Source organism: Strongylocentrotus purpuratus, unplaced genomic scaffold (genome assembly GCF_000002235.5).
Source record: "Strongylocentrotus purpuratus isolate Spur 01 unplaced genomic scaffold, Spur_5.0 spur5_scaffold_12, whole genome shotgun sequence".
NCBI classification, from domain to species: Eukaryota; Metazoa; Echinodermata; class Echinoidea; order Camarodonta; family Strongylocentrotidae; genus Strongylocentrotus; species Strongylocentrotus purpuratus.
The window spans coordinates 15520850-15533866 of NW_022145597.1; the positions used below are offsets into that span (position 1 = coordinate 15520850).

Sequence of the window (13017 nt, forward strand, 5' to 3'; positions counted from 1 at the left end):
TTGTTTCAGGTTACTGTAATATCCCGACATTAAAGATTCCAATCTTATGAAGTATAGCAAGTATCAACAAACTTTAGTATAAATGACATTGGCCTCGTTTGTTGAAGAGCAGGAAATTGCTTTGTAAATATCGTACAATGTGATATCATGAAAGCAAAGGTGTGTTTGATATCACAGGAGCTAATATTGGTCGTAGAACTTCAAGTGGCATTTTCCCCGAACATCCATACAAAACTCCGGATCTATTCTTTATCACCGGTATGCAAACACTAGACTATTCCATTGAAATTATTTCAGGCTAACGGTCCAACAATCAAAGTAATACCGAAAAAAAATGGTATATTCCCCTGACATCATTGCACGCAACATATACCCCCCCCCCCCCCCCACCTTCTCTCTCTCTCTCTCTCTCTCTCTCTCAGTGTTGGTCCCCCGACGTGCTGCATAAAATCCAGCCAATCAGGACTCTCCTAGTGCATATGCGCGGATCGATGTCTCGCTTTTCTCTCTCTCTCCGCTTCGGAACAGTATTATATAAAATCATCGCATAGGAAGTGCACTTCACACACCGTAGAGCACTATCAGCCAACTCGTCAGACTCAAATCACTTGTCTGCCGTAATCAGAACCTCATAACTTGTTGTCATCGTATAACTCAGTATTCGCCGTTCTCTTTGCTTGATCCTTTGAAGAACCATCGGTAGCCGGTAGCCGGTAGCTGCAAATCTGTTTCCGTATTTTCATCAACTCCTGTGCTAAGTAAACTTGCAGAGAATTATACACCTGAGTCAAAGTGAAAGTCAACATCGCTCTGCCCCGTGGATATTGTGCTGGATTTATAAAACTATTATTAAAACGTAACTCTCTCGGAAGCGTTCGTTTCTTCATCATTATCTGTCTTGTGACTCCTCCTAAGGATTTAACTCTTTCAAAACTCACTGATGGAGAGTGGCAAATCATCCAAGATCGCTGGACTAATCACGACCGTATCACAGCTGGTCTTGAAAGACAAACGCGCCATTGATTTGGGGAAAGATCAGGGTGATAAGATTGAGGTGAGAAATTTTATTTCATTTTTCTTCAGAACTCAAAAAGTATTGTTATCTCATATAAAACGGTTCTATGCCGTGGAGACAACACTGACGTTGGGCAAACAAGTGTTGCGTAGATGATGATTTGACATTACACTAGATAATTTCAGTTTCAACCATTGATAAATTAACGAATTTTTGAGATAAAACAAGGGAGTGGGGAATGGACTCCACGACTTCATGGCATGGTATTAACAATGATATCGAAATAGCCCGGCAGAGTGGTATATTTTTGGCGAACTCGGTTAGATCCGAGAAAGAACCATCAACCCAGGCATTGGTTTTTCTCACTTTCCAAGATTATGTTTCATGAGGAAGTGATGAGAGCAAAAGCTCTGGGAATATTTTGTACATATTCTTTCGAGATTTCCCAAGCAGCTTCCTAATCTTGTGCAAAAATATATTTTCAGCACGATGGTTACGAAGTCTTTTTTTCGCCAGTTATCCTGCAAACGGCTACACATGTGAAACTTCGATCACACTTTCTACCAGGAAATAAATGTGTTTTGCTCTACTTTGGGGTCTGTCTGGTATTGTAATTTTGTTTTTGACTCTTTGGAGGGCGAGGTTAAGGTTACATTAGGTTATATTAGGTTGGGTATCATGTTCACATTTCATAGAATATGAATTGAATTAAATGGTTTATATTTAGAAAACTGAAAATGGCAGCCCTGGCCTAAGTTGCATAGGCCCTATATTGCTATATTTTGTATTATTATACATAATTTACATGTGTATGTGTTTGTCTGTCTGTAAGACCTTAACGCTTTATAGGATTCCACCATTGTTAGTATTATTATGCCCAATCTTTGTAAATTAATATTGACTATACTGCTATAACTTTGTATAACTATAAGTGTTATATGTATATTATATATGCTATTATTGTTCTATATGCATTTTTGGTGTTTGTTGTATCAGGGCTTTGATCAGTATTGTGTAAACTAAAAGCGCTAAATAAGAAGCAATTATTGTTATTAGTATCATTATTGTTATTATTATTATTGTTATTAGTAGTATTATTATTATTTATTATTATTATTTGTAGTGTTGATACATTAAGGAGGCAAACGTTGATATAATGGATCCCTGTGGAAGGATGTGAAACATATTATACACATGGATACCCTGTATCGATCTCATGATTATTATGAAGAGGAGGAGGCAGTTGAACTCGGTGCCCGAGTTCAATACAGGGTGGGCGTTTTTCCTCCACGGAACTCTCTAGTTACAATCCTTCCTGGTTGATCCTAGCACGTCTTTTCTTCAACGTTGACACGAATACAGCGATGGGATTCACAGTAGAAGATGCTATTTACCTCTCTTGAATAGTGGAAAGTTAGAAACTGTCTTCGTATAAAAGATCCGTCACAAAAGATCATTTGGAATGTGCAGTCATGCCTAAATGTCTTGAGAATAATGGTTATAGGAAGTATTAAAGAATTTGGTATACTGAAGACAGCTCAAGACTTAGTACGCTTCTGAAATTAAGGCTTCTTGTTATATTGTAATAGTTGTAAGATCTTCTTCCAAAGTAATTCAAATGTCAGCTCGAACTGGATCAGACATGGGATCAACTACAATAGTAGTTCGTAATCTGTTGCCAAATAAGTTGGGGTTACTATCCGCCCTTTGTCTGCTCTAAAATTTCTTTTGCACAGGTAAACATTTAATCACCATTATAATTAATTTTGCATGACTAACTGTTTGCAAGATTGGACTAGTGGTATCGAAACCTGATATAGCCAGAGGCATTTCATAAATGTTTACCATACAATGAATATATTCGGAGCATATCACATTTTATTGGCAAATGATATCAATGACTGAATGAGGACTTACTAACCGTACTAATGTGCCCGACACATTGAATGCGGATAATCCCTCGCATAAATCATCAAACATATTCAAAGGGGAGGAAAAAAAATTAAAGGAAAATGGTTTTCGAAGAGAGGGTTGTAAAGTTGTTAGGAGGGAAACAGAGTACAATTTATTTTTTAAAAACTGTAAGAATTGGGGTAAATAACAAAAATGCAATGAGATTATGAAAATATGTGTCAAGGGGACTAAAGGGAACATTAAGTAAGGCACAAGAGGCAACTATGAAAAGAGGGGGCCCAATATTCACCAGTTCAAGATAAAATAGGAGTGAAACGATGTACTGAGTTTGTCATAGGTTGATGGCTCAAAACAATGTTTTATCGTAAAAGAACCAAAATCAAACGTTCATCGCGTCTGACGGGTGTACACAAGAATGCTATCAAAATGAGATTTTTTTTTGAGGAAATCAAAACATGAAACAAAGTCGCGTGCATTTGAGTGCAGATACAATGCAATAGGGACGAAAATGAGGGAAATAAATATCAAAAAGCATGAAGCATGTATCCCCCCCCCCCCCCCTTGTCCTTTTGAAGTTTAGATACACATGGGGCTTGTTCAGATAAGACGCGGATTGTTTTGTGCTTTTATGACGTAAAATGCAAGACGCTTCACATTTCAATATCTATTATTCAGAACACAAAGCTCTTTAAATATGTGCTGGATCATTGTTACGAGCAGTTGCCATTCAGTTTTACTCGTCAAAAAAAAAAAACCAAGGCGGAATTTAGGCGGCGGTTTGCCGCGCCACAAGGACCGTGACACGACCGATTACCACCGTCCCATCCTTCCTCGACTAATTACATGATCCCAGGGGGGGGGGGGGGGGTCATCCCCTTTAATCCCTCTTGTCACGTCATTCGTTTGTTAAACGAATGCACAATGTACTACATTAATCTCACATAACTTTCGCTTTATTTGTTCAGGGCGTCAAGTACCTATGCAGCAATTAGAAACCTTGTACATATAATAGGAATAAGTATGTCTGGACTATTGAATAGGTAGACCCTTCAGTGTGCAGAAAAACAGATACCATGTTTTACCAAGAATTGGTTTTACGGAGAATAAACTGATATTCAAACCTCGTTGCAAAGCTTTTTTGTCAATATATGGATCTAAAAATACGTTTTAGAGCACGTTTAGTGGTTAACAAAATTATAATGGTTTGACCCGTGCTTTGCTTGTGTAGACCACTTTACTGAATAGCTTCGTATCTGAGTATTGATTTTGAAATACAGGGTTGAATCGCCCTTCGAAATATCTATAGACTAAATAGTTGCGTCTGAGTGAAGAATAAATAATGGATATCCACTCTATTTATCTTGAATGGAGACGCGTTTTCGGACGCGTAAACGTGTTGGAGGGCAAAACTGTCGTCTTTGATGGTTTTTTTTTTTATTGAAATGAGAAAAAAATATTGAAAACGGGGGGCATCCCAGTCGAGCGACACCTAAGAGACACTAGGGACTTTCAGATTAAGTGGACCATAACGGCGTGAACATCCACTGATCTTGCGTGTCAATGGCAAGCCGTTTTACCATTGCTTTACAACTGAAAAATCATTTCTTGATATCAAGAATTACCATTGCTTCACAACTAAAAATTATTTCTTGATATCAAGAAATTGGAATAAATGTTAAAACGGCTTGCCGTATAGACACGCATGATTAGTGGACGTTCACGCCGTTCTCGTCCACTGAATCCAAAAGTCCCTAATATCGGTCTCGTAAACCCTGAGGAGACTCTTAGAAAGCCCGCGTTTATCGGTCCTGAGCGGTCGTTCTCGTTGACTGTAGATCATAGGTGGTTGATCCCGTGGGCTGTCGGTCTCGTGGGTCGTCAGTCATGTCGGTCTCGTGGGCCGTCAGTCTATCTGGTCGTCGATAGTGTAGGCTGTCGGTTCTTTTGGTGCGTCGCGGGTTTGTTGAACCCTCGGATAACCTTTCAGAAGGCCCGAAAGACGGATATTGTCGGTCGAGGGCTGCCGGTCTCTATTGGTCATGTAGGCTGTAGCTGTAAACGCCTTTTCTTTTCCCATTTTTAGTTGGGAAGTACCACCCACACTAGAAGGTAATTTGAGATAAGGCATAAATACATTGTAGACCACCCTTTTTTACTGACATTCGTCTACTAGTATATTCGGAATATGACAGTTATTCACCGCATTATCATTATTGTTTTTTGTTATAGAACTGTTCAATGTCCAAGACTATGACACGCTATGTGATACGTCGAGGACAGATTGACGACTGTTCTCAGATCTCAGTGCTTATGAGGGAACTCGCAGAGAGTGAAGACTATGGAGATCGGGTGGAAGTCTCCGAAGATGGTGAGTTCCTTTTGTTTATTTGTTTGTTTGTGTGTGTCTAGTTTGTTTTGTTTTATTCTGTTTTTGTTTTATTCTGTTTTGTTTTTTCCTTTTCTTTTTATTTAAAGGGAAATTCGGCATGTTACCACATGTAACGATGTCGTATTAGTATTAGTATAAGTGTTCTATACTCTAAAGTGTTTTATAAGCAGAATGATATTACTTGTTTGCAGCTTACAATTATAATGAAAGGTCATATGAATGCGCATAAATCTAGTACTCAATCACTAAAATAGAGATGCCGTTTGGGATTTAATGGTATATGAGTTCGCGAATGTGACTTGAAAAGGTAGTTGACGAAATCTTAAACATGTTATTGCCTCTCTGTTCCATCTTCAGATCTTCGTCGAGATGGGTTTGGAGATAATCCTGTCTTCGAGAGCATCGTCCTAGAAGACAGGGAGGCTGATGAGGAATCGTCTATCTTGGGCTACGCCCTCTTTTTCATGGGCTTCTGCTCCTGGAAGGGGCGTCTCCTCTATCTTGAAGATGTTTACATCGATTCCGAATACAGAGGTAAACAGCTGATGTAATTATATTTGTGCCGTCATTTTCATATCAAAATGCTGATGCACATCCTTTCAAAAGAATTATTTAACTCATTAGGCATGGTTTCATGAACGCGCCAAGTATAAGTTCGCCGTTTAATATCCAAATGAAATGTGTATATTAAAATGAAAAGGCGTTTGAAGGGATGTAGGTGAACTCATAATTGTGACTGTTTCGTAAACGGTGTCCTCATCACGCTGATTGCTATCAGAGGTCGTGTTATTAGTTATTTAATATGTAACACAGTAAAAGGGTTCAAAATTTCACGACAAACACTGACCTGCAACTATTTATTAACGTTTGGGCAGATGTTCTCCGCCAAGTCAGTGACATTTAAGCAGTCGATCATTTAACCAATAATGCGCCATAAATTTAATTTTATTATGACAAGTGAACAAAAATTCCTAAACAGATAAAATGACTTTTTTTTCTTTAAATTACCTCCTCAGGACCCTCATTTATAAGACCTCTTGTCAATAACAAATATTACAATTCTATCAATGACAAATTCTTTTCAGCCGGCATTCAAATGCAATGAATTCATTGGCATATATAGTTGTAACATGCAGTTAGTATAACTTGTTATTGATAAGAAGGTTAAAACAGGGCTCATTATTATCCGAGCAGCAGTTATTTACCCCAAGATAACTCGCCATAAATCATGATTTATTATGGTAATTTAGACATGTGACTCGAGCGGAAAGATTGAATCAATTTTAGAACATTCCACAGGTCCTTTCATTATCAGGCCTCGATAAAATATTTCCTTTTGCCGAAAAAGGGCTGATTAGTACATTTTCACAGTCATTGGCGTATCCCGCATCAGCATAAAGACGCCCCCCCCCCCTCTCTCTTTAAACTTTTGGAGGCCAAGTATTTCAAGATATAGACCGGTAGTAGTAAAATAGCGGTTCAAGGGGTTTGGGTGCAACACTGCAAAATATCTATTCAATATTGTTTATCTATTACCTTCAGAGGTTTAGATGGCAATACTTGATATCTATCCAGGGCGGATCGATATGATAATTTACCAAATATATCAATTAGTAGGCGGTATCCCGGCAACATTTGTATCATCACGTATTAGTCAAAACATACATTTTCTCGTGATTGGTAGTAAAAGCTTTCATTTCATTTTTTTTTTTTTTTTTTTTTTTTTTTTTGGGGGGGGGGGGTGCATTTCCAAAACTGTTCTATACCTGTAAGCTCTTTTAAGAATCCACATAACTTACGCCAGGGCGAGCTTTCCTGGTGCTGACTGGCCACTACTTTGACAGTATAGAAACCCAGGATATTGGATTATTACGATTATTACTGAGAAGAAAAGAAAAAAACAAAACCTTATCATTCCAATTCCCGTCGGACTTACAGTTTGCTATTCAGCCTTGATTTTAATCACTATTTAATAGATTTCTTGACGGCGGGTTTTTTAATCTGCCATTAGCGTTGATTTATCGGGAAGATTATTGACCTATAGTATTCTCGACTTCATTTTCGTTCCTTTTAAGGATGCATGATTGTGATGAAACCTTTTAATGCTGAACAATTTTATTTTGTCTGTTCTTTAGGTACTGGGCTCGGCATTGCTCTTCTCCACACAATTGCTAAGGTAAGGTCTTATAATTGTTCAAAAGAATTATCTTATAATTTGCCATCGTTATTAATAGATTATTCTTATTTAAGTATGCCTTTAAATCATTTTATGTATATTGTACTTTTATCTATGATTTCAATCTTTAATCGGATTATTGTCTGGGCCAGGAGGGTCAATGTCGAAATCGGTTTTGTAACTGACCATGCTAATCTGTAAAAATATATTTCCAAGTGATTAGAAGTAAATCAATAAATAAAGCATGATATATATTCTGGTCCAGGTTGACCGATTATCAAAAACTTAAAACCTGTCTTTAGGGTTATTTCAATTTTTCATTGTGTCAGGTCGAAGGACTTCGAAAACAAGTTTTATGAAACTGTCAGGTGATGTCCTTACCACACCACGTGACATGGGTCCTTACACAAGGGGTGATCAAAGAATGCCAAGCGGTCAAGGGTTGGGTGATTGGCCATGAGACGTGGGAAATGAGCCCCCTGGCACCCGGTGGGCTCTGGTATTCATCCCCCAACAAAACTATGGTCACTTCCGACCTTCACGTGACTACACACCTGACAATATGAAAGAAAGCAGACACTTTTGCTAGCTGTCATCCAATCAATTTGATTGCGAGGTTCAAGTTGTTATGAAATTGAAAAATAAATTAATTGAATTTTTGAATTCCATACTGAAAGACTTCAGAGCATCAAATTAAAGCTCATTGTTTTTTGTTTTTTCATATTTTTTTCTTCAGATCTCTGAGGAACGTGGTTGCAAGGCTATCCAGGGTACTGTCGTTGAATGGAACACGGATGTCATGAAGCTTTACAAACGGATAGGGGCCACGGATATGACCGAAAATGACAAATATCACCTCTTTGCTATTGGTGGGACTGATGTTAGTAGATTCGCTAAGGCTAGGATCCCTGCCTTAAATAACGGATCACAAATCGTTACCTGTGAGCTGTGACATTATGACCAAACTAAGAAACAATCATATGTTGGTTCGGATAGTCATGGTACCAAACGGTGAAGGTTCGTGTGGAAGCGAACATACGAAGTTACCCGAACATCCGATGTTAACCGAACAGCCGAAGTAAATTGAGTGGACTAGAAATGTTGTGAGATGTGACATCATTCGGCCATGTGCCCTGCATTGAACGCCGATGGAAAAAGCGGATTCGGGAAGTAGCACCAGGTCACTGTGAGAACCGACACCGTTTGACCTACGTCATGCGTAGCATAATACTGCAGGGATATAAACCGAAGGTAAGAAGGACGGTCAGGCTCGCGGTCCTTTTAACATTGCCGATCTCGTGGATTGTCGGTCTTCTTCGGTTTTCTAGCCGGTCCGAATGAAGCATGGTTCAGTGACATTCTTGTACAACCGGAATTCCGAAAAGCTTGTTATACATTAAAGGCCCCATGATCATGTGTGCAGGCCTAATGATTATGTTGTTTAATGGATGGATTCCGGCAAATTATAAGCGAGAGTTGCGAGACAGATATGTAAAATTTACATATCGAGGACTTTTATCATTGAATTTTGCTTATTTTTATTTGACTATCATTGGGCTTAAATATCATGCATATTTGTTTCACTATATCACCATGAGTTATATCTATGTTAGTCGCTATTGATCATAATAATAATAATAATAATAATAATTAACCGTTCTTGTATAGCGCATAACACATCGTATTAAAACATGTCCCTAAGCGCTCTAGAGAAAAACACAACAAAATACAAAAACAAGATGTACTGGGTAACAGACAAAATGGATGAATTTAATGTTAAATAAGTGCGTCTTTAAAGCAATCTTAAACTTAACAATGGAGTCAATGTTTTTTAAATGTTCCGATTGGTTTAAGCACTTGACTTGCAAATTCAAAGGTCGTGAGTTCGATCCCCGACACGGCACGAATGTACTTTGGTCAAGGCAATAATGTACATTTGCCACTCACTACCCAAGAGAGAATTGGGGACCCGGTAGGACGACGAAAGCATTTCTGTTAGGAATTGCCTATACGGTAGGAATACTCCCCAGGGAGTGGAGTGGAGTGCATAATGTGCGTGAATGAATCCGATGACCGGGTTAATAACATCTGTAAAGCGCTTAAAGAGACGGTATTCCGTAATAAGCGCTCTATAAATCCAGATTATTATATTAACTTTAGAAAAAGCAATTCAGGATTTCACTAGGAATTGCCTATACGGTAGGAATACTTCCCAGGGAGTGGAGTGGAGTGCATAATGTGCGTGAATGAATCCGATGACCGGGTTAATAACATCTGTAAAGCGCTTAAAGAGACGGTATTCCGTAATAAGCGCTCTATAAATCCAGATTATTATATTAACTTTAGAAAAAGCAATTCAGGATTTCACTAGGAATTGCCTATACCGTAGGAATACTTCCCAGGGAGTGCAGTGGAGTGCATAATGTGCGTGAATGAATCCGATGACCGGGTTAATAACATCTGTAAAGCGCTTAAAGAGACGGTATTCCGTAATAAGCGCTCTATAAATCCAGATTATTATATTAACTTTAGAAAAAGCAATTCAGGATTTCACTAGGAATTGCCTATACGGTAGGAATACTTCCCAGGGAGTGCAGTGGAGTGCATAATGTGCGTGAATGAATCCGATGACCGGGTTAATAACATCTGTAAAGCGCTTAAAGAGACGGTATTCCGTAATAAGCGCTCTATAAATCCAGATTATCGTATTAACTTTAGAAAAAGCAGTTCAGGATTTCACTAGTTCTTCAATTATTCAATCAAATCTGCCTTGGACTTAAAATGGGGTTTAACCGTGGATCTTTTTTAAATTAAGCCATTGTATCAGATTAGGACATGACTGATGAATGTGAAGATGAAATAACTAAAAGAACTCGCATAGTAGACCAGAAATTACTCAATTTTGGTTATAAAGTGAAAGCCACACTTAATAACAATTAGAAACAGGCCAGTTAATATTTACATATTATTTATAGATATTGTATGACCATGTTTTAGTTATGATGAGGACGTCGGTTAAAGCTTTGAACCCCTTTTGTCTATATATGGTTTTATGTAAACGCGTTAAAAATCATATATTGATGTATATATGGAAAATAAATTAACATCACTCAATCAATCGATACAAGAACATTTGAGGTCCTTTAACTCTCAAATTGACATTGTATAACTATAGTTTCTTGATTTAATACATATTGAACATTGTGAAGGATTTTAATTCATTATGTAATTTATTTATTGGAGCCAATTGATTTGACAACAATACATTTCTTGTCATTTTGTACATATAAGTATCATGAAATGTAAATTATATTGTAAAGCGTCGATACTTTTTATTTTTATGACATTGGATATATATATATATATATTATGTTAATAAATACCAAATAATCAAATTTCTGCTTGTATCGTCTGGAATGTTTGAAGTTATAGAAGTTGCAGTACTGAAATATACATTCCCTAGTCTAAATATAAATGCACAGACTTTAATATGATATAACCACAATTCCTAAATCCTTGAGAAGAGCCTAACTCTGTCAGTCTCTGCATGGACCTACTACAAATAGGTCCATGGTTTCTGTGTCCGGAGAAACTGAAGTACAGCGCCTATCCATGGACCTACTATTAAAGACCAAGTGCCCATTCTAAGTAGGTCTATGGTTTCACCAAATGTAAAATCTCCTCTGTATCCCAAGTCCCTGGTTTCGCGTTGCCCACCCTGCTACGCACAGCCGCTGCGACTGACAAATATTTGAAGAGCCTAATTCCAAAAGGGGCTTAATCCACTTTTGATGAAAATTGAGTTCTTGATATCAGAACATTATTCACTTAAGTTCCTGTCTTTCATCAAAATTGTTTACATAAATTTTGGGAGCAATTATGAACAAATGCACCTTCTAATATCACTTTTCTATATACGCCTGTACAAAATCTGGTAAACAATTTCTTTTTTTTTCTCTGAAGTTACAAAAATGGATTTAGCCCCTTTTGGAGTTAAACTGTTCATTTGTGCCTGAAAACTAAAAATTTCCCATGGTTTGTAGCACGCAATAATGATAACAATGATAGCAACGTTCTGGTACATGATCCAAACGACTTTCTTTTGTAATTTTGAGCTCAAAGTAATGAAATTTCTTGAAGCAAATCATGCATTATGTGCACATGTATTGGACAATTATTATTGAGTACATTAAAGGCCAGGTAACAAAAATAACGTGTTTCTCGTTCGGACTTTTTAAAAAAGGAGGAGGCAGGGCATTACTATCTACTAGTTTGCAATTTTTTGCATTTTTTCCAAGATGGCTGCAATGCTAATTATAGTTGACCAAGCATATAAATTCATAGATATTGTGTTATGTGAGCATACTGACAAAACAAATGATGTGTATCACTTAAGAAGCTATTTAAACAATAGGTATATCACAAGCTAGTTTTATTTGCTTTTTTTAGGGGGGGGGGTTCTTCTGAATAGTAAATAGTAAAACGAAAAGGAGGTGGCGGCCAAAAAGGAGGCGGGCGGGGACGGGAAACACTTCATTTTTGTTATTTGGCCTAAAGCATCTGGTGATTTTTTTTTTATAAAACCTAGAATCTTGGAAGAATGTGACAAGATTTTGACAATGACAAACTTTGACGAGAACGAATATTTGAAAAAACGCTTATTAAACCGCACATCTTTTGGCATGAAGCCGCCATTATGCAATTATGCAAACTTACCACTACAATGAACGTAAGCCGCGTTTGAAAAAGAAAGTCAATAAAAGACGGGTGCAGCATAGTGTACTCTTTATAGGGATACAATAGATATCAGACTTGCATTCGCAGAGTCCTGTTCCGTAATAAATGACGTCTTTCGACTGAAACAGATTGAAACAGACTTGTACCGTGTGAAGCATTAAGCAAACGCACTTTTCAGAATATATATTCTTTATCGTACGAGGTCATGGAGACTGCACATACATGTAAGAATGTACGACTAGACAGTTGTAAAGCGGCAGAGGTGTTAAAGGTAATACAAAGTTTTGGGAAATTTTAAAAATTGGGTGGATAGTGATTCTTTACAATTTTGATTTATTTGGATGCCCCTGTGGATGTATTATAAGCGCTAGAAAATTTAGCCCCTTAAACACTTCTGCTTTTGAGAAAAATTGAATATAAAAAAAATTTACCGGTGCTCCCTTTAAATTTTGATAAATTTCAAATAGCGCCCACGGCCGTACAATGGCAGCTGCGACCATGAAAATTTCAGAATAATGTAGTTGTGATATATAATTTCCAAACGGGAATAGCTAATCGGTCGATTTTAGTCTAGAAATATTGTTTCATAGCTTAATTAATATCTTGACCTTGAAAGGGAGCAATCTAACATAAAGAGTGTACTATTTGCAACTTCATAACTTTAGACTCGATTTCAACCGGGACAACGATCACTGAATGTTGTAGGATCGCATATGCTTCCAATATGTTCATTTGAACCAAATTCATGACCCCATACCAAAACTTTGTATTACCTTTAACATAAAA

At 37.5% G+C, this 13017-nt stretch overlaps 1 protein-coding gene across 1 annotated transcript; it reads left to right on the forward strand.

Annotated features, from left to right (window-relative positions):
• The first annotated feature begins 538 nt into the window (after window positions 1-538).
• LOC592766 (diamine acetyltransferase 2) lies at window positions 539-10363 on the forward strand. Its single transcript, XM_792271.5, has 5 exons — window positions 539-1054; window positions 5159-5297; window positions 5676-5852; window positions 7454-7494; window positions 8231-10363. Exons 1-5 carry the CDS (start codon window positions 941-943, stop codon window positions 8444-8446), a joined length of 687 nt encoding a protein of 228 aa, XP_797364.1. The 5' UTR covers window positions 539-940; the 3' UTR covers window positions 8447-10363.
• Window positions 10364-13017: the final 2654 nt, after the last annotated feature.